We start from the raw sequence: 21,796 nt of genomic DNA, 5'->3' as shown, positions 1-21,796 counted from the left end.
GGTGCCCGAAACCATATTAGGTGGCCTCCGTGAAACAGTGTCCGCCGGGACCTCTAACTCCAGCAACAGTAAAGAGTGGTAAGGCAGGAGTCAGGGCCAGATGGCCAGCAGCCAGGACTACCCACCTGACGGCGGCAACGCGTGGTGCTGTCTGCCACCTTCCGTGGGGCCGCAGCAGGCCAGGCTAGGCGGCAGGGCCAGTAACTAAGCAACCACTGTGATGCAGGCACGACACAGGGACCGGAGAGGCAGGGACTTCTGACGCTGTCATAATAGGGGTGTCTTGAGCCCTGCGTGGGCCTGAGACACAGCACACTCCAGCTCCATGTAGAGGCTTCTGCTGAAACGATCCTGTGAAGTGTGCCTGGGTAGAATTTCTCCCATAAACTGGCACCTCTGCTCGCCCACAGGTGGGTATGAAGAGGACGTCAGATTGCTGAATATGGATCTGGTACTGGGAGGTCAGTTGAGCTGAGGGCTGGAAGGCCCAGGGCCTAGTCCCCCAGCCCCAAACCTCACCTCAGGTGGAACCCATTGGAAACGTGCTGGTTTCTGAAGCCCAGGTCTCCACGGCTCTGAAGTCTTCCATGGATCCCCATTCACTCCCTGGCCGGGAACAAACCTCCCTCATTTGGCATTTGAGGTCTCTGCCTCCTCTGCCAGAGACCCTGGCCTCCCTGCCTCCGATTGCGGCTCACCTAAATTGTCTGCAGAGCCTTTCCCTTCTGTTCTCGGTTTCCTATCCAGATGTTTCCTGCGGATGTTGGTGGTTGTGCTCCACCAGTCGACCTGGGGCATGCCCACTCCATCCCCTCTCAGTACTAACCCACACCGATCCAGCTGTGAGCCTCAGTATGGCTGCCCCAGGGTCATCCACCCTCTCCCACTCTCACCCCTACGGGGTTTGTTTTCAAGCCCTGGAATTCTTCCTGTAGTCAAAATATTTAATTTTATTTTTAATTATGTGTCTGTGTGTGGACATGTACATATTGAATGCAGGTGGTCCGGGAAGCCAGAGTGACGAGCTGCAGCCAAAGGCTGTTGGGAGTGATTGGAACTAAACTTGGGTCCCTGGAACAGCCCCAGGCACTCTTAATTGCTGAGCCAGCTCCCCGGCCCTCAGAATATATTTTAGTGTTTTAACTTTTATTATTTTGTTTAAGATAAGGTTTCTCTGTGTAGCCCTGGCTGTCCTGGATCTCACTCTGTAGCCCAGGCTGACCTCAAACTCACAGAGATCCACCTGCCTCTGCCTCTCGAGTGCTGGGATTAAAATTGTGCATCACCACCACCTGACATAGAATTTTCTAGGTATAGCCGGGCGGTGGTGGCGCACGCCTTTAATCCCAGCACTTGGGAGGCAGAGCCAGGCGGATCTCTGTGAGTTCGAGGCCAGCCTGGGCTGCCAAGTGAGTTCCAGGAAAGGCGCAAAGCTACACAGAGAAACCCTGTTTCAAAAAACCAAATAATAATAATAATAATAATAATAATAAAAATAATAATAATAATAATTTTCTAGGTATAAAATAACTTAAGCTGGGGACCAGAAAGATGGCTCAGTGGTTATGAGTGCTTGTTGCTCTTCCAGAAGACCCAGGTTCAATTCCCAGCACCCTTATCAAGTGGCTACAACCCCTTATAACTCTAGCTTCAGGGGATCTGATGTCCTCTTGTGGCCTTTACAGGTACCTGCAAATATGTGATATACACTCATACATACACATAAATTAAAAATAAAATCCTAAAGCCAGCATAGTGGTACATGCCTTTAACCCCAGCATTCAGGAGGGAGAGACAAGCCAATCTGTGAATTTGAGGTCAGCCTGGTCTACATAGTTCCAGGATAGCCAGGGATATATAGGCACACCTTGTCTCAGAAACAAAACAAAATAAAAACAAAAAATAAAAGGAAAAAGCGGGCGTATGTAGATGGTGATGATGCTGCAGGAGAGATGGGTGGTGGTTATGGGCACTTGTTCTTACCAAGGACCCAAGTTTGATTCCAAGAACCCACACTATAGCTCACAGCTGGGGCCGGAGTACAGTAGGTCCTCTTGGAAGGGGACTGGGGTGTGAGTCCCAGCACCCACACGGTGCTTCGTAGCCATCTGTAATTCCAGTTTCAGAGGTTCCAGTTCCTCCTGGCCTCTGGGCACCAAGCTACATACATGTGTGCAGGCAAAGTGCTCACATATAAAACAAATCTGATTATACAAAAAAGGTTTTTAAAGCGCAGAGCCAGAGAGATGACCCAGCTGGTAATGGTGCGTGCTGCCGCCAAGCCTGAATTCAGTCCCCGAAATTCACATGGACCGAAATTGTGCAAGTTGTCCTCTGACCTCCACGAGTGTGCCTAGCACTTGTGCATCCACACGTTCATGTGGCCCCACACATACATTGAATGTAAGAGAAAAACAATCATGAGAAGGCTGTGGCTAGAGCCCAGCTGGAATAGAGCCTACTTTGTGTGCAGGGGCTCCGGCTCCATCCTTGGCACCACAGAAACTGGGCATGGCGGTTTCGTAATCCCGCCACCCAGGAGGCAGCGGAATCAGAAGAGCTATGTGAGATTAGGTTTCAAAGGAAGGAGGGGGGAGAGGGAGAGAGGACAGGGGAGAGGAGGGGGAGATGTATGGAGGAAAAATCTGGGGTCTGCCTCCACTGTAGGTACACAGCAGGAGAGGCACCCTGGGCCAAGGTATTGTCCACAGGAGGATCCCTCTTTTAGCTTTTTTAGATTTTTGTGTGCATGAATCTGTGTGCTATATGTGTGCTTGGTGCTGTGGGAAGTCAGAAGAGGGTGTCAGATCCCCTGGAGATGGAGCACAGTTGTGAGCCACCATGTGGTTGCTGGGAATTGAACTCAGGACCTCTGGCTCACTGCATCTGTCCCCCAGCCTCCAACTGCAGAAGTAAAGTAGCTTGATGCCACAGGTGGCAGAGTTGGAATTAGATCAGGCACCTTGGTACCCACGCTGCTGCTGTTGCTAAGGCAACACCAAGCCTTCTGTGGCTCCCTAGTACTTACAAGACAATTTCTGATTTCATCCCTCCTTGCCATTTGGAGCCAGTGCCCGGTTTCACGTGGGCCAATGGTCAAATACATTAGTTCTGAACCTTGACGGTCCTGGGCTCTCAGCTTTGCCCTGATGGGCTTTGAGTACCTATTACCCTGTGCCAGTTGTCCAGAAGAGAGAGTGCTCCATAGGCACATGGCTTCCCAGCCCGGAGCCTCAGGTAGCCTCTGGGTACTGCTCTGTGCTTAGGGGTTCCCTGGGCACAGCTGAGGTCTGTGGTGGCATAGTGCTCCACCCAGGTGCTCACAAATGAGAGCTCTTGCGGTCTGAAACCCCTCCATCTGGATACACAGAGGTTTCTGAAAGTCCCCAGCTCAAGTGTTCCAGCTTCATGGGGTCAGGGCTGGCTTGTTGTCTACCTAACCACCAGATATTTGGGACTTGGAAAAGACTCTTTGAGTTCCTCTAACAAAGATGTCTCAGGGTAGGGGGTCTCTGCACTATGGCCTTTGAACCCCAAGGTCTATACCCTGGTTCCCCTCCCTCCTTACTTCCCTGGTCTGGCCTCTTTACCACCAACACAGTGAGATCTTACACACAGAACTCATCTGTCTGAGCATCAGTTTCTCCAGCTACAGAACCCTTGTCCATGGGGAGTCATGTGGACAGAGTGGGGGTGGCAGAACTGTGTGCAGGTTCAGTCCCTGGGGGTGCCTGTTGGGGACGCTCACTCTTCGCCGGGCTTCCCATCAGAGTCCCTGCTTCCTCCTCCCCCTCCTCCTCCCCCCCTCCCTCCTCCCTTCCTTCTCCCTGCCATCTCGCCAGAGAGCTGGCTCCCGGCATGCCATGCGAGCGCGCACTGACAGCCTTATAAATAGTCGCCTTTGCAGGCGGCTGAGAGGACGGGGCAGGGCACACACTGGTCCTAGTGCCCACCACACCCTCCCCCAGGTCAGTGTGTGGCTGCTCCATTGTCTGCCTGTGTGGATACCCCCAAGGGGAGTGGGGAGGCATCACCTGTGGGAAGGTGGGGGTGCTCCGGTCAGGCTACCCTTGGGTTCTGTGTGTCCTGTGTGTTTGTTGTTTGTATCCATGGTTATGAACTGTGTATTTGCATGTGTGTTCTATCAGCTCTGGGTGCCTGTGGCTGTGTGTGTGTGTGTGTGTGTGTCTCCTCCCAGACTCCTTTGTCCCTGCTGGTGTTACTGGGGCTTCGGGTCTGTGCCCTTGGCACATCCCTGCTGAGGCCCTAAGGGAAGGGGGACGGACAGAAGACCTGGGTAAGGGCAGCCTGTGTGCTCCGAGAGCTGTAATGTCACTTTGAGTGTTGGGAGGACCTGGGACCTCTGGACGCTGGAGCCCTGCCAGTACCTCCTGCTGGATCAGGGGCTCTGAAGGAGCCTTGGCGCCTGACTCACAGCTCTGGTCAGCTGCTTAGCCACGACACTTCAGCAGTGGCAAGACTGGCCCGAGAGGGGACAGCGGCTGCCCAAGGTCACACAGCTGAGTGATGGAGTTGTGATTAGAGCCCCGATGGATTGCAGTCTGTGAGGGCTTCTGTTAGCGTGCATCTCAGACAACCAGGCCTTGAGATGGGAGATGCTTATCCCTTGGAGCCTCTGCCCCCTGAACCACCTAGAAGACCACTCAGTCATATTAGGAGTCAGTGGGGCCCTGACTCAGGGAGCCTTATAAGGCCCGACTGCTTACTCTGTAACCTTACTCTGTCTGGGACCCCTGGCCTCCTGGAAACCTCCTCACGACCTAAGTTATTTTAGACCAAGGAAGTAGCAGGTGTCTGTGAGGCAGGGGGGCTTAGGTTACCAGGAGGGGGTGGGGTAGGTGGAGTGGAGAGGCTTCCTAGGGCATCCTGGTGGCTGTCCAGAGCCTGGGACACTCCTCCTCCCCTGGGCGCCTCCTTCTGAACACTCCGCAGGCCTGGAGGCTGCAGCTCAGGCCGTGGATCCATGCAAAGTCGCTCAAGGTCCTTGTCTGGTTTGGGGCACCAGGCCTGAGCTTGACCCCAGCCAGAAGCTGGGGCTAGTCTGTCATTCTCTCCAAGCCTGTCCCCTCCCCAAGTGGCGGGCATGATGGAATGAGGGTCCCAGTCCAGGGTTCATCTCCTGCCAGACCCAATCAGGGCCTGGAACAAGGCCCATGGGGCAAGAGAATAGTCTGGCACTTTATGCGGGGTGCCTTGCAACCAGAAGTTCAGAGAGAACACCTGTGGGATTGTTGGGGGGAGTCTAGGAAGGCGTCCTGAAGGAGGGGAGACTTGAGCTGAGGTCTCCAGTAGCATTGGAGAAAGACATCCCAAGAATTGGTTGTGGTACTTGGAAGGCCTGTGGACGGGTGGGTGGGTGGGTGGGTGGGGGTAACATTGCAGCAGATGAGAAGCAAGGGTCAGATTGCCTCGGCCCTGCCAGCGAGATTGAGAGGTTCAAGTCTGGTTTAGGGAGCCAAGAGGACAATACATGGAAGGCTATGAGCAGAAGGGTCACATAGTTGTTGCTTGCTAAAAAAATACATCTGCCCATTGCTCTGTGTGTGTGTGTGTGTGTGTGTGGCTCTGGGGGGAGGGCAGGCTATGGTCTAGGTTGGAGAAAGGCCGGAGAAAAGAATGTAGGGATATGATGTGCAGGGCAGAGGTGGGATGGGTTGTGGGGAGCATGCGTGCGGACGTAGGACTGACTATAGAGGTGGGAATGGGGGGGGGGGGCTGAAGCCAGGGTGAGAGGACAGAAGTGTGTAGCAGGGACCCAGAAGGCTGACAAGAACAGTGTTGATGGTCTTGAGATGGTGGGACAGGTAGGGAGCGAGGGAAGAGTTCTGAAGAGGCTGGAGAGGTTGGGAATTGTGGAGAAAGGATGGGCCAGCCGGGGACAGTGGAGCAAGTCCTCCGTGGGGTGAGTGGGAGGGCTTTGGGCGAGGTGACTGGAAAAGGGCTGGACAGGTGGCTCAGCAGCTAAGAGCACTGGCTGCTCTTCCAAAGGACCTGGGTTCTGTTTCTAACACCTACATGGCAGCTCACAACCACCTGTAACTCTAGTTCCAAAGAAGCCAGCACACCTCTGTGGCCTCTTCATGGACTGCGTGCACATGGTACACTTAGATACTTGCAGGCAAACACTCAAACACATGAAATTAAAAACAACAACAACACAAACCACTCAGAGCCGGGTGTGATAACCATTCCTGCAGCTCCAGCGCCAGAGAGGCCGAGGCGATAGGGGTGCTGTTAGTTTGATGCCAGCCTGCACTACAACGAAGGACCCCTGTCTTAAACAGAACAAAACAACAAACTGTAAAGAGTTGTGCTCCAGCAGTGTCTCTGGGTCTTGTCCCCAGGCAAGAAAGCAGGACACTGCTGCCAGCATTCCTGTGCCCCGGAGAACGTTGTCAAGGCACCTGGCCCATGCACTAGGGACTCTCGGTAGACTCCATATTGCTGTTTATACCCCTCTGTGACCTCTACCCAGGGGCCTCCAACAGACCAAGGCACACTGGAGGGTGACAGAGGCAGTAGAAGCCAGCAGGAAGGTGACTTTTCCAAGGTCACTCTGCCTCCTGGGCGTTCATCTCCCCTCTTGGCCTCTGGGTGCTTTGGAAATTGCGTGTTGGAGCCTGGCACTTACCTGCCGCTACTGTGGGTGGGGCTCCGTGGAAGGAGAGTCCCTCACCTTGCCTGTGCCTTGTTTGCAGAGTGCGGATCTAGCTCCCAGACCTCAGCAGGATGGAAGGTATGAAGTCCCCTCCTGGCTTCAGAATGCCTATGTATTAAGGGGTGGGCTCTCACAGGGACTGTCTGGAAGGGTTGGAGGAAGCCCCAGGGTTCCTCCTCTGGCCTGTCACAATATTCCTGGCTTCTAAACCAAATATGCAAGGCCTCTCAGGCTTCTGGGGCCCCAGAGCTCACCTCTGCCAGTGTTTATAGCCAAGCCTGCCCTTTTTGGGGGGAGGGGGTGCTAGGGATGGGTCTGTGCAGTGCAGCCATCCCAACCGTATCAACCGCCAAGCTGGAGTGTGGGGGTGGGGCAGGCACATGTGGGACTCAGTGTCCCTGTCTCCCAGTGGGGTGGACCCTACAGTCTTGAGTCTTCCCGGCTCCTGTGCTCTGGGATGTGGGCAGAGTGCCTGGAGTGGGTGGGCTCTGGCTTCTGGCAGCACCATTCCCTGGCACTGGGCCTCTGCCTGGGTGGTTCTGGAGAGCTGGTCAGACGTGAGCCGGTCACCAGTCTGCCCCTTAGCTGCCTCTGAGCCTTAGCCGCTTCCCGACAGTTCAAGCCCTCTTCCCCCAGCAGCCATCAATGCCACCTCCTCTGGGTCAAGGACAGAGTGAAGCGGCTGCTTCTTGCCCAGGCCCCTGCCCAGCCCCATTTCCCTAAGGGGAGGAAACCCAGGAGAAAGACCCGGGTTCTAGTTTGGGTTCAGATGTCCCTTGGGTAAGCCCCTCCCTCTGTAGGCCTCAGTTTCCCTCTCCCCATGGGTGGCGAAGTCCTTTTGCAAAGCATCAGGTATGGGACCCAGAATATGACTCCTGCTACTCTGCCGCTCAGCTGCACCCCAGGCCACCAGGGCTGTAGCTTCAATGGAGGCAGTCTGGGAATTCTGCTTACCTCCCTGTCTGAGTAAGAGTTCCATTTGCCCACAGGCCTCCTCCCTGGCAACCATCTCTATGGCAACACACGTTGTGGTTGTCAGCTCCACGTTAGTACTGCTGGGCTGGGGCGGGCCAGCCACGGGAGGGCCAAGGCAGGGAGCCGAGGGAGGCGACAATATGAACAGGATCACAGGCTGCTGTTCGTCTGGTGAACCCCGAGAAAAGGAAGACAGGAAGGCCAGAGGTGACCAACACCTGGGGTCCAGCCCCCCCAGGAGGTGCCCCGGGGTTGCCATCCCATTCTCTTAACCGCCTCTGAGTTCTTAGCTGAGATTTTAGCCTTCAGGCTTTGTCTGGGTGGGTCCAGAACACCCTGTGCCCATCCCTGCTTACTGTGCAAGCCTGGGTTACAGAGGTGTCTGTGTGCTCGTCTAGCCAGTGATTGAGCCCTGCTTCCCTGTTCTCTCCACAGAGAAGCTGAAGAAAGCCAAGATCATCTTTGTAGTGGGTGAGTTGTAGGCAAGCACATGGTGGGCAGGCAGGGAGGGTCTGAGCAGGCGCCTGCAGAAGTCTGGGCCTGGGGCTCTTTTTTTGGGGGGGGAGACAGTCTTTCTACATAATCCTGGCTGTCCTGGAACTCACTCTGTAGACCAGGCTTCCCTCAAACTCAGATTTGCCTGCCTCTGCCCCTCAAGTGCTGGGATTAAAGGCCTGTGGGGCTCTTCTTTGAACTCTGATTTTCTCTCATTGAGGGACCCCTGTCCTTCCCGGGGCTTCATTTTTTTGGGTTTCTGAATGTGTGGATCCTTGCAGGCGGGCCTGGCTCAGGAAAGGGCACCCAGTGTGAGAAGATTGTGCAGAAATATGGCTACACCCATCTCTCCACTGGGGACCTGCTGCGAGCAGAAGTCAGCTCGGGATCGGAGAGGGGCAAGATGCTGTCATCCATCATGGAAAAGGGGCAGCTGGTGCCACTGGTGAGGGGCTCTGGTGGGGACTGGGGTGGGGGGGGGTGGAGGCTCTGAGCCTGAGGCCCTGGGGGTCAGCTGGCAAAGCCTGGGATACACTGCCAAGGTTGACCAGGCCCTCTCGATCTCAGAAGCCTGTTGTGGTTCCCCATGGCCCTCGGCCAAAAGTTGCTTCCAGAAATTACTAAGACCCGGCCTCCCACTCTTCATCCCCTAGTGCCTTGGCTCTGTCTCAACCACACTCCGTTATGGCTGGAATGGTCTTCCCTGTCCGCACCCAGGCCTCCTGACTCCCCAGCCTGCAGTTCAGACCCCTTAACCTTATACTGCAGTGGCTCCCTTCTATTTGGTTTATCGGGAGGAGTGTGCATGCTCCATAGCACCCATATGGCAGTCAGAGGACAGCTTGAAGGAACCAGTTCCCTCCTTCCACCATGTGGGTCCTGGGGACCAAACTCTGGCCATCAGGCTTGGTGGCAAATGCCCTTAACCACTGAGCCATCCTGCTGACCCACTGGTCCCCTTCTTTACCCCTCATGCTATGTCATGCTTAGAATCATAGGCCGAATGTGTCCCCGTCTGTCCCCTCCCGAGGACCCCGGGCTTGGTGAGGGTGGGAACAGGAAGGCCTGCAGGAGCTGTGTCCTCAGGCTCAGGACCTCTCCTGGCTGGAAGAAGGGGGTTCACTTAAGCCCAACCCTGGAGAGAGTGGCTTCCCGGGACTCAGAGGACGGCGTGGGGGGCCCGCCTAGGCCAAGGCCCCAGGGGCGGGAGAGAAGGCTCAGGGTTCGCTGTGCCGCCCAACAGGAGACGGTGCTGGACATGCTCAAGGACGCCATGATGGCCAAAGTGGACTCTTCCAATGGCTTCTTGATTGACGGCTACCCGAGGGAAGTGAAGCAGGGGGAGGAGTTCGAACAGCGGGTAAGAGGCCCTTGATTGGCTGCTGCTGCCCAGGGCCGGGGCGCCGCTGGGAAGGAGGAAGGGGGATGGGGGCCGAGGCTACAGGGTGAGGGTGGGGAAGGCATGAGGATTTGAGAGACTTCGTCCTTGTGGGGCTTGCCATCCCACAAACGCACTGTCCAAGGGTCGGTCGGCTGCACTGGCCATGTTGGAAAGGTAAAGCCGCTGTTGGGGGAACAGAAGAGGGGTCAGAGTGACCAGGCGTGACGTGGAAGAAGGGTGTGGAACACTGACTGGAACCTTGCTGCCAGGGAGAGGATCCATGCTCTTTTCCCAGCACAGAGAACTGGCAAGTTCTGCTGGGGCAGGCCAGCCACGGGAGGGCCAAGCCAGGGAGCCGAGGGAGGCGACAATATGAACAGGATCACAGGCTGCTGTTCGTCTAGTGAACCCCGAGAAGAGGAAGACAGGAAGGCCAGAGGTGACCAACACCTGGGGTTCCAGCCCCCCCAGGAGGTGTCACGGGGTTGCCATCCCAGTCTCTTAACCGCCTCTGAGTTCTGGCTGGGAAGAGCTGGCATCAAGAATGACAGTCCTAAGATTCCACAAGCCTTTGTCCATCAGGAAAACAAGATCTATAGAGTGACACCTCCCCAAACACACATGTGCACAGACAGACGTTTGTGCACGTGATCCACACCTACACACACAATAGGTAACATAGGATGCATACACATGCATAAGGCTGGGTGCTCTGCACACACATGCACATATGTGCTCTGGATGTAGCACGCACTACAGGGGTACATGCATGTTAATTCACATGCTGACACATATTTGCATACATTTATACCATATAAAGCCACACGGGACTGTGGGGCTATAGGTGCTGAGTCCCCGGGGGCGGGGTGACAAGGGTGAGGCGGAGAGATAATCGGGCGTCCTGGTGGGCTGGGGACAGAGCATCTCCAGCCACACTCCTGCCCACACCTCTGAGTCCCAGCCAGAGCAGGGGACTGTATGTCACAACCCCTAAGAGGCTGAAAGACCTCAAGAGAGTGCTTGCCTTGCCCTGAGCCTTAGCTCGCCAATCTGTGAAATGGGAGTTGAGGCCACAGAGCCCGCAGCTACCCTGAGGCATGCTTTGTCTTTCCCCGTTTCCCCAGTTGGGTGAGGTCACCTGCAACCCTCAGGGCCACCTCCAGCAAGTGAAAGTGCCCGGCAGTCCTATCATGATAATAGCCAGAGACTACAGGCTTCACCCAGGGCTTGATGGCGTCCTCTGGGAATCCAAGTAACCGAAGTTCTCAGATCTTGACACTAGGGGGTGCCAGAACTGTACTAAAGGAGGAGGGTGGGCCTGGAAGTGGCTGGTTGTGCAGGCTAAAACGCCCAGAGCTGCTTTGGGGTGGGCAGTGTCCAGGACCCACTCCTAAGCCTAGATGCCCATTTCCAGGCTGGGAAACTGAGGCTCCAGTCAGGGATGCACTGCCCAGAGATTTAGCTGTTATCATAGCCCCACTACCTTCCAAAGCATGGATACAGTCTGCTGTGTTTGGTCCTGTGGACTCAGCGGATGTCGGCACCTCATGGCTGATGGTCAGGGGGTGGCAGCCTTGGTCTGACCTTTGCTCTTCTGTAAGAGAAGAACCTGGTGAACTGTCCGTGGTCAGCAGGTGGCCTGATCACTCCTGCCTGAAGGTAGCCGATGCTTATCACCCTAAATCCTAACTACCCGGGAGGCAGACACCAAACTCAGTGGGGCCAGTAGCCTGCCCCCAGGTTACTTGGTTGGACAGAGGCAGGAGAGGAGCTGTGAGTGACAGTCTGACAGCTGCCTAGAGACTCTGGGGAACTGACTCAGCTGGGCTCTGAAGGACAGAGAGCTCTGAGGCTGGATAGAAGTCCCAACCCAGGCCAAGGCTAAACAGAGAAGGGTGGTTCCCTCCCTCTGGCCAGGAAGACCTAGAGTCCTTCTTGCTCGAGCCCAGCCTCGCCTGTGCCAGGCTCCCCTCTCCGAGGAATGGTGTGGTCTAGAAAGGGAAGGGTAGCCATTGTCAGCTTGAGTGCAGGGCCCAGCCTGGGCAGGGGACACTGTGGAGAGGCACTGGTAGCTGAACCGAGGTCTGGGTCTGCCAGGCCTTATTCCTCACCTCTCCAAGCCATCTTTGTGATGAGTGGCTTATACCGGTGACATCATTCAGATTTCCTTAACAGTCTCCACCCTGTTCCTCTCTGGTTCCTTTGTCAGTCAAGTCTTATCCAGGCCTCCGCTCCCCTCTGGGCTGAGGGAAGGGGGCAGGGGCATGACACATAGGTGCTCTCAAGCTGGTAAGGATTTGGGGCTTTCTCTTAGATTTCTAGGAAGCTGTGGAAGAATTTTGAACAGAGGAGAGACGGGGGTCACTGTTTTAGGAAGGCCTCTGGCTGCCTTGGGGAAGGGCCTGACGTCCTGAACAGGTCTCGTGCAGGGCTGCAGAGGTGGAACCAGGAATGGTCTGCTGACACCATGTCCACCCTGCAGATTGGACAGCCCACACTGCTGCTGTATGTGGATGCAGGCGCTGATACCATGACCCAACGACTCCTGAAGCGAGGGGAGACCAGTGGCCGTGTGGATGACAATGAGGAGACCATCAAGAAGAGGCTGGAGACCTATTACCAGGCCACAGAGCCCGTCATCTCCTTCTATGAGAAGCGCGGCATTGTGCGCAAGGTGGGGACCTTATGGTAGGACCTTAGGCCAGCCCTCTCCCTCTGCCTCAGTTTCTCCTTTTCCCCCCTCTTCAGTGAGTAGCTATTGTAGTGGGGTTGTGTGGATCCGGCCATGGCATCCCTGCCCTCATCGTCTCTATCCCCACAGGTCAATGCCGAAGGTGAGGTGGACTCTGTCTTCTCCCAGGTCTGCACCTACCTGGACTCCCTGAAGTAACTGGAGCCCTTGGCCAGCTCCCAGCTTGCCCCACCCTTGCCCCCTGACCCCAGGCAGCCTGGCTCAAGCCCAGCGCCTCCACCCTGCTGGGCTGTGCACAGACACAGGAAGCCACTTTATCCTGTTCCATGGACATGCGAGCACTAAAGGAATTGCCAAGGACGTTTGGGCTCACTCCCTCTTCTTTGCTTCCTCTGGAGGTGATTCATGCCGCCACAGCCAGGCTCCAGCACTGCCTGCCCATCCTTGCCTGTGCCTCAGCCCAGCTGTCTGCTGGGATCCTAGGCCCTTCCTGAGCCAAGCCGTGTCAGACCTAGGGGCTCCTGGGCTCTGAAACTCGGCCCCTTCCTCATAGCCTTGCTGAATGGCTTTGCCTCTGAGCCACCATCTCTCTGGAGTGAGCTTAATTTTTTATTTTTTCTTTAGACAGCATCTCGTGTGTCTCAAGCTGGGCCTCACACTGCTATGTAACTGAGGGCAACCTTGATCCTCCTGCCTCCACTTGAGATTTCAGCTGTGTGCTGCTACCACTCCTGGTTATGGGGTGCCGGGGATCAGTCTCATGGCCTTGTGTACACCATGCCAGAACTCTACAGACGGAGCTACGTTCCCAGTTGAGGTTTCTGTGCCTGACTGGGGCCTCGGCTGCAGTGGGCAAAAGGCATGGCCACACCGGGCCGGGTGGCTACCAGATGCAGGCGCCGCCACTATGTGAGATGCACAGGGGTGGCCTTCCTGAGGAGGAGACTCACCACCCTTTGAGCCGTTTCCATTTCTAAATGGTTCTGTTAGGATGTGTCCCAACCCTTAGCCTCAGTGTTAGGACAAGAACAAACTGATCAAGGGGTGTGAGTTGTCATAGACATGGATGTGAGATCAAGCACCAGGCCCGGAACCTGGAGAGGACACCCAGGGATCCCCAGAAGAGCTGGCACCTCTCGTCACATAGGAAGGCTCTGTTGGTGCTCACTTGTCCTTGACCCCTGACCCCATCACTAGTGACTCCCCCTCTAGGCCCAGATAGCCGGTAGCCAGCTGCCACAAGTGCCCCAGGGACACCTGCCCCTGGGGGTGACGGTGCTCAGTCCCTCTGTTTCCGGCCAGTGGGGCCACTTTCCTTTTGCATCATCTAAGCTGTCCTTTAAAATAAAGGTATTTCAGTCATGAAAGTGAGTGTACTGAAGAACTTCAAACAGATGAACCTTAGGAGGGAGAGGTCAGCCATCACCAGACAGGCTTCTGCCAGGCCAGGCTCTGGGGGTGAGGTCTCTACACCTGCTCCTCTGTCCCCATGTTGACTTTAGGAAAGTGGAAGGGTCACATCACTCTAACAACTCACCCCAATGCCATGTACACACACACACACACACACACACACACACACACACACACACACGCCATACGTGTAATTGTGCAGACATACACTCTTACAGGGACTTCCACTCAACCCTGCTGAATGAACATGGCTGTCTTAAGGTCAGCATAGGAGTGAACAGAAAATGCACGGGAGAGGAGAAAGTTGGAGGAAAAGGTCTGAAAACCCCCCACTGTCTTTGTGTTAATTATAGCTCAATTAATTCAGATGGGTCCCAGTTTATGAAAACCTGGCTGATCAAACCAGAAAGCTCTACACCACAATGGTCCCTTTGTCCATTAGAATCTGAGGGGACCTGGCTCCAGGTCCCTCGAGCATTCCCAGAACTCAGCATACCTAAGTCCCTCAGGTAAAATGCTGCGGGGGCTAGACATGGAGTACCGGCCTGTGCTCCTCCGTGTGGGGTGCGGGCTGTTTACCCACCAGCCCCACAGCTCCCCAGAGTTTTGTGTGAGCAGCAGGAAATATTAGGATTTATATTGCAGAGAATATTGCGGAGATAAACAGAAAATATAGGATAGCCTCGAGAGGGCCTGGAACCTATTCCAACAGGCCCAGACTGTCTCTGCCTCAGGGTATTTATAGAGATGCCAAGGGGTGGAGCAAAAGACCGCCCCCCCCCCCCAGCACAGCCCAGTGCAGACCATCTCAGACACCTGCACTCAGGCCCGTGGTCCTGATCATCCTCTATGAGGACCTGCTGGGTAAAGCCACAAGGAACCTGAGAACGGGCTCCCACGGGTCCCCCTTTCTTAATATATAAAAAATAACTCATTATTAATGGCTTACAGCAATCTCCATAGCTGTTACACCTCCCAGTATGGAGTAGAGGATGATACAGATGGCATTTCTCTTTTGAATTAGGTCCAAGGTGACTACAGTAGTCTTTAGCTATATCAAGCCCTTTCTAAACCAAAAACTTAATGCAATCGCAAACTTAATCCCTTAGCTTCATCATTACCATGAACAGGTTAACAAACATTGCTATACATAGTCACAATTCTCCCAATCTTACAACTCAAAGCAAACTCTTAACAGAACCATTTGAATTAGAAAATATGGTGCTATATATAGTCAACAATTTTCTCAGTCTTAAAATTTTAACTCTTAATCATTTGAATTTTCTTGTTAACAGAACATAGGAAAAACTTCAATGTATTCATATCAAACTTAAATATGCAAAACCAGGGTGCATTAATACCAATAGGTTAAACATTTCTGCCAACATAATTCAACTTTAATTCACTCATAACTCCTCCTTTTCTTTATAATTTTTTAAACAAAATCTCAAACCTAGTTAGAAAAAACCTAAACTTATACAATTCCTACAAACCCATATTGAAAAGCAATATTCTCAATCTAACCATTAATACTTTGAAAACTTTTAGCAAAACATCCAAAAGCAGTTTCTTTTTTTCTTTTTTTTTTTTTTTTTTTTGGTTTTTCGAGACAGGGTTTCTCTGTGTAGCTTTGCGCCTTTCCTGGAACTCACTTGGTAGCCCAGGCTGACCTTGAACTCACAGAGATCCGCCTGCCTCTGCCTCCCGAGTGCTGGGATTAAAGGTGTGCGCCACCACCGCCTGGCTCAAAAGCAGTTTCTTTTTCTTTTCTTTTCTTTTTTTTTTTTTACAATACCATTCAGTTCTACATATCAGCCATGGGTTCCCCTATTCTCCCCCCTCCCACCCCCTCCCTTTACCCCCAGCCTACCCTCCCATTCCCACCTCCTCCAGGACAAGTCCTCCCCCGAGGACTGCAATCAACCTGGTAGACTCAGTCCAGGCAGATCCAGTCCCTTCCTCCCAGACTGAGCCAAGTGTCCCTGCATAAACTCCAGGTTTCAAACAGCCAACTCATGCAATGAGCACAGGACTTGGTCCCACTGCCTAGTTGCCTCCCAAACTGATCAAGCCAATCAACTGTCTCACCTATTCAGAGGGCCTGATCCAGCTGGGGGCCCCTCAACCTTTGGTTCATAGTTCATGTGTTTCCATTCATTTGGCTATTTTTTTTTCAATAATTGAGTAAAACTGAAATTTATTATAAGCCACAGTCGTCCTAGGGACCTCCATGCTATATATATATAGCCTCTATGGTTCTATGGGTTGTGGTCCAAAAGCAGTTTCTTAATAAAACTCTTTACACTTTAAAAGTAGTCTCTTAGTATACCCCATTTGCATTTCTTACTAACAAAACATGACATTAATCCACTCAAGCAATTTTTGAAATTAGACTAAGGAATTTTAACTCTCCCTTTTCTTTATAATTTTTTAAGCAAAATCTCAAGCCTAGTTAGAAAACCCAAACTTTTCCATTTAAACAGTTCCATTTGTAACACAAAACCAGTTCTGTACGTAATTCCATTTTTACATAAACAGTTCCACAAAACAATTGCATTTAACACAGAATGCATAAATCACCAGCATATATGCATACACAAAACTGCATCTTCAGTCAAGGTAGAAACAATAAATTTCTTCATTTAAACAGTTTCATTTTTAACCCAATTCCAGAAAAGTTTCCTAGGTCATTACTATGAGTAAACTCAAAATTTTCCTACTGCAATGAAATCTCTATTGTTCATTTCACTTCTTAAGTCCCAAAATTCAAATGATAAATTCTGGTACTAGCCTTCCAAATATGAAGAAATCCATAACCAAAATCTTTTTGTAGTTTTATCTCATTTTAAGTTCAAAAAGTTCAAGCAAGAAAAATGCTGGTATCAGGCTTTCGCTTCCAAATATGAAGAGACGTTTACAACCAAAACTTTTTGCAGTTAACAATTTTAGTTCAAACAAGCATCTCTGCAACTTTTGTTCTCACAGACAGAGACCTTTTTAGGTACAGTAGTATTCTAAACAGCACCGTTTTTGATGTTAGCTCAGGTTTTTCTGTGTTGCGTTGATTTTTCACAGATCTCAGCTGCGGATGCTTTGTTGCGCTGGTTCTGGCGTCCGCCATTCTTAGCGGCTTCTGGAACTATTGAAACCATTCAGACTGCCTACTTTGCAGTCTACTAGGACACTACCTTCTGTGTCTCAGGTTCTTTTACCATACACATTAAGCATAGATTCACACTCAATATTTACACTTTCACAAACTCACATATAACATGTGCTTAAGCATAACTCACACTCAACATTTACACATTTTTACAAACTCACATATAACATATTAACATCTACTTATTTATACTCTTTAAGGAAACTATAGAATTACTTTAGCAAATATATTTCTTATTACTTATATACTTATATTCATCCCATCTTCTTATTTCTTATTTAAACTTACATTTACAACTAGCATCTTACAAGCTTATTACTACATGTCTAAAGACTACCTTGGATACTTCTTGCAAGCTTATATTCTTAAAGGAACTCTATAGATCTATTTTACAAACTTATATAGGGCTACCATTAGCATATATTTAACTTAGCAAACACCTAAAGATTTCTTAACAGAGATCTAACAAGACAGAATAATTTCTGCAAACTCACATATCTTATTTTCATCTTTTTCTACTTCTTACTCTTAATCATCATCACTATCTCTATTAGATTCTCTTAACTAGACAGGAAGTACGTACATCATTTCTAAAGTTTAGAGTTTATAGTCAGCTTTGCTATAAAACATGGGAATTTAGTGAGTGTTGTCGTTAGAGTTGTGATACTTGTTGCTAGGGGACTGTAACATTGTCAGGACGAAGCCACACTCCAAAGTTGCTGAGTTCTCTCAGCCGTTCCAGACCAGCAGAGATGCAATGTCAGCAACAGACAGTTTTTTTGTTTTGTTTTGTTTTTCCGAGACAGGGTCTCTCTGTGTAGCTTTGCGCCTTTCCTGGAACTCGCTTTGGAGACCAGGCTGGCCTCGAACTCACAGAGATCCGCCTGCCTCTGCCTCCCGAGTGCTAGGATTAAAGGCGTGCGCCACCACCGCCCAGCAGTAGACAGTTTTTAACTAGAGGCTGTCCCTTCACCCAAATTCATAATAGCTCTTCTAAGTGCTTCAATTCAGACAAACGTTTCTATTACAGCAGTACTTTTGGTTCGTTCTACCAAAAAAACTTCACGCTGAGAGTGAAATTACCGTATTTAGCTGCTGTAAAGCTCTTCGCCAAATACTGCACAGCTATTAGGTGATATAAAGTATTTTTCTAAAGGAGCTAGTAAAGCCAAAAGCAGCACAGCTCCGAACTCTATTTCCTCACTGTTTGCATTAACCAGCGACAAAACCTCAGAAACACTAATCAGGTCACTTTCATTCTGGTTCCTTTATAGGAACGTCATTGGAGCTGACCTTCCTTAGTTCCACACTCCTTACCAGATGCTCTGGTAACCACCGAGCTTCATTCTCTTGTGAAAAAACACAAACATGTCCTTGACCCCATATTAACACAGGATTGGGACCCTTCCATAATCCTGAGCAGAAATCTTTCCATTTCACTTAGCAGAAGTCGCTTGGGTGCCACTGTGCCAAAATCTATCTGCGGCAGACTGCTCACGTACATCCATATTCAAAAAGTTCAGAACAAAGAGAGCATGATTTAATGCATTATGTGGTGATTGAGGGTAAATTTCTTCCTTTTTTAATTTTATTTTTTGAAGTTGTATTTTAAGACTGTTATGAGCCCTTTATACAATACCTTGTCCCTGAAAATTATAAGGAATACCTGTTTTATGTACAATTTTCCATTGGGTACAAAATTGTTGAAATGCCTTACCACTATATCCAGAACCATTATCAGTTTTAATTTTTGGTATACCCATGTACGAAAAACACCTCAAACAGTGCATAATTACATGTTTTGTAGCTTCCCCAGGTTGTGCACTAGCCATTAAAAATCCCGAATAAGTGTCAATGGTCACATGTACATCTTAATTTGCCAAATTCTGCAATATGAGTAACATCCATTTGTCATAGGTGATTGGGAAGAAGACCTCGAGGGTTTACCCCTAAGTGAGAGACAGGAAAATATTTTGGACATACCCCACATTGTTTAACTATTTGATGAGCTGCTTCTTTGGTAAGATTGAATTGCTTTCTTAAACTTTTGCTATTTTGATGAAGAACATGTGACTGTTGAGCCATTTCCACTTGGGATAATGCTCATCCATTGCATTAACCTCAGCAAAAGGACCAGGAAGATTGGAGTGAGCTCTAATATGGCCCACAAAGCATGGCAGCTTTCTTTTGTTAATAGCGTCTTGGATTTGTTGAAACATTTTGACTTGATTGTTGTTAGTTCCAATATCTTCAACAAAAGTGTTACTATTCAAAAGAGTCAAGAACACAGATGTTCTTTCATGAAACATATCCTTCATTAGCTTACTTTGAGAAAAAGCACTTTCAGGATTTAGTATTTTCACTTCATTAGCTTTAACTCCTGATGTTATTATTAACTGATATTTAGCATTGATTTCTTATAAGAAACTTTCAGGTGAAGCTTTTTTAAGACAGATTTTTCTGAAGTTTGTCTCCCATCTATAAAGCAGTCATTTCTTTTTGAATGACTGTTTCCTTGTCTCCTTATTAGATTTGCAAAGGAATTACTCATTGCAGGCTGTTTGTTCAAAAGGCAAAGAACTTTTTTAATTTCAACATGTTTCACCATATCTCAGACTTCATATCTAAGTCATTGTATAAACTGCTTTCCCTTGCTTTAAGGATTTTAAAGTGGCTTGTTTGCTCTTATAGGTGGCGTTTTGTCATCCAACTACCGTAAAAATTTGTACAGCTATTAGGGTAAATAAGGCATTTTATCAACGGAGCCCCAAACCGTGAAGCACCTAGTTCCGTATCTTTTCAATTTTTCATTGGAACTGACATTTAACAAACTCTTAAACTATTTTTCTCCTTATTCTTTTAAAAGCTGTATTTTAAGTTTACCATGAACGTATTTTCGAGCTGACAAAAGTGTTTCAGGGCAATGTCGCCATCTTTAGCGGAAAAACTACCTTTCCCAGAATGCATTTCCCTTATATCAGTCCCTTATTGCAAGCTAGCTTTCGGACTTCATTTCCCATAGTTCTTTTCGGGTCTGAGAGTCAACTGGTTCTCTTTTACCAGGCTTGCTTACAAATTCTTGCCTGGGAGGTTTGAACAATGTTTTTTGCTTTTGCAACGGGAGATTTGAACAAGCATTTTACATTTTCAGTTGTTGCACATTGGGAGATTCCTATTCTCTCCTCAGCTGGCTTTAACAGGTGTCTCTCCTTCATTTGACACTGGCCCCCAAATCAGAACTGCACCTGCTTCCTTAGCGCTTAGCGCACATTGAGGTGGGCAATTTTTGATAGCAACTTTCCTGGGTGCTTGTTTGCCTTAGCCAGACAGCAAAAAACAAATATTTACAACAGAGCTTTTCCATAGCTCCTTCAGAGTTTTTTTCCCACTGATTTTATTCTCATTTTGTTTGTTCCTTTCCCCCCAGATGCAGAGCTTCAGATATCTCAAGGCTGCTCTGTACCTCTGCTAGCTGCCTTTGGAGGTAGGGGCTTTTCCCCCCACCAATCTACCTCAAACTCTTAGCAGCTTTCACAGGTCATGCATTTTCTGGGGAGGAATCTGTCCCCTCTGTTTCTTCAGAGTCTTTCTCCCTTACAGTATCCAGTTTGATCTCAGTTTATCCTCTCTATCCCAGAAACAGTTTCCGACACTACAGTGGCGGCTTTTTTGCTTCTGAAGGTAGGGGCTTTTTGTCTGTTTCTGTTTTTCAGGGTCTGAGGTTTGTGTTCATAAATCAAGCTTAGCAAGGGAGGTTTTTGCCATATCTAAACTCACATTAGGACAGGTGTTTTGCCTCATCAGGCCTTCACCTGGCCCAGTCCCCCAGTGGGTTGTGTTTGCTTGTCTGGGTGCTCAAGGACAGAGCTTATGCCAGAGGCAATCACCCCTCAGGGCTACACTCCCTCATCTCAGGGAGTCAGTTGAAACAAAGCTTTTCTCAAAGAGATGCTTTCTCTGACAGAAAACAAAGCTTTACTCCTGGATAGTTCTGTTCTGCCCTGGCTGGGCTCTTTCCCCAGACAGCGTTCTGACTCGGCAGCACAACTGCTTCAGACACAGTTCAGCTTTACTGTTTTCCCAGAAAGGTCCTTACTGATAGGAAAGCTTTTCTCAAATTTCTTTTTGCAGCTGTGGACCTATCAACCCGGGACTTGTAGGAAAGTGGACAACTGTGCCGTTCCCACCAGCTTTAGATTTGTTTGTTCATTAGCAATCTTCCCCTGGGTTCTGCACCTTCCTGCATCATCTCTGTGCTCCAGGAAGTTCACAACTGCAGGAACCCTAGTATCCCCGAAATGCACTCCAACTCAGAGACGCTGGCCAATTGCTTCTTAGTTGTTGGTCAGAAGCGAGGATACAATGCTAACAGTTTGCATTGCTTCAGGGGATCTTTGCTTAGGACAATTAGGAACACCTTTTCATAGCTCACTCAGAAACAAAACCCTTGATGCCTCAGCTTGGCTGTAACTGAAAAGCTTGGCTTTTTTGCTTTTCTCAGGTAGTTTCCTGCCCTTTTGGGCTATCTATCTCTAAACTCTCCCAAGTGTTTCCCTCAGGGGTTTGACCCACTGTCTTTTACTAGCTTGAAGAGACAGAGCTTAGAAGAGAGGTTTTTTTTTTTTTTTTTTTTTTTTTTTTTTTTAAGGTTTATTTATTATGTATACAGTGTTCTGCCTGCACCAGAAGAGGGCACCAGATCTAATTGCAAGTGGTTGTGAGCCACCATGTGGTTGCTGGGAATTGAACTCAGGTCCTCTGGAAGAGCAGTCAGTGCTCTTAAGCACTGAGCCATCTCTCCAGCCCAGAAGAGAGGTTTTTAGGAACTCCATCCCTGCCTCCTGCATTGCAGGGAGGATTTTTAAAGCTTGAAAGACAGAACTTATAGAGGTTTTGCGGTCTTAAGAGGTTTGTTGTTTTCCCTTAGAGCGAATCACAGGTGATTCCCATACTAATATCTTCAGGTGATTCTAATTTGTCCTTCTGAGAGAGTCCTGA

General features: G+C 49.9%; 1 protein-coding gene across 5 annotated transcripts; it reads left to right on the top strand.

Annotated features, from left to right (window-relative positions):
• Positions 1 to 282: 282 nt before the first annotated feature.
• Positions 283 to 12,583, top strand: Ak1 (adenylate kinase 1). Of its 5 annotated transcripts, none has more exons than XM_037204559.1 (7): positions 283 to 410; positions 6,720 to 6,757; positions 8,090 to 8,125; positions 8,431 to 8,594; positions 9,393 to 9,509; positions 12,013 to 12,204; positions 12,352 to 12,570. In XM_037204559.1, the coding sequence occupies exons 2-7, from the start codon at positions 6,751 to 6,753 to the stop codon at positions 12,418 to 12,420; spliced, it is 585 nt and encodes a 194-aa protein (XP_037060454.1). In that variant the 5' UTR covers positions 283 to 410; positions 6,720 to 6,750; the 3' UTR covers positions 12,421 to 12,570. The 5 variants fall into 5 exon arrangements, with proteins under 5 accessions (XP_037060454.1, XP_037060455.1, XP_028740567.1 ...); XM_037204560.1 differs by lacking the exon at positions 283 to 410 and adding an exon at positions 437 to 461; XM_028884734.2 differs by lacking the exon at positions 283 to 410 and adding an exon at positions 3,869 to 3,968.
• Positions 12,584 to 21,796: the final 9,213 nt, after the last annotated feature.

This window comes from Peromyscus leucopus, chromosome 4 (assembly GCF_004664715.2).
Source record: "Peromyscus leucopus breed LL Stock chromosome 4, UCI_PerLeu_2.1, whole genome shotgun sequence".
Classification (NCBI taxonomy): domain Eukaryota; kingdom Metazoa; phylum Chordata; class Mammalia; order Rodentia; family Cricetidae; genus Peromyscus; species Peromyscus leucopus.
This window is presented reverse-complemented; position numbering and strand designations above follow the sequence as displayed.

Coding starts and splice junctions, on each gene's coding strand:
- Ak1 (XM_037204558.1), top strand. CDS start 7,795: ATGAACAGGATCACAGGCTGCTGTTCGTCTGGTGAACCCCGAGAAAAG. Junction 8,595..9,392: donor AGGGGCAGCTGGTGCCACTG/GTGAGGGGCTCT, acceptor GCCGCCCAACAG/GAGACGGTGCTGGACATGCT. Junction 12,205..12,351: donor AGCGCGGCATTGTGCGCAAG/GTGGGGACCTTA, acceptor CTATCCCCACAG/GTCAATGCCGAAGGTGAGGT.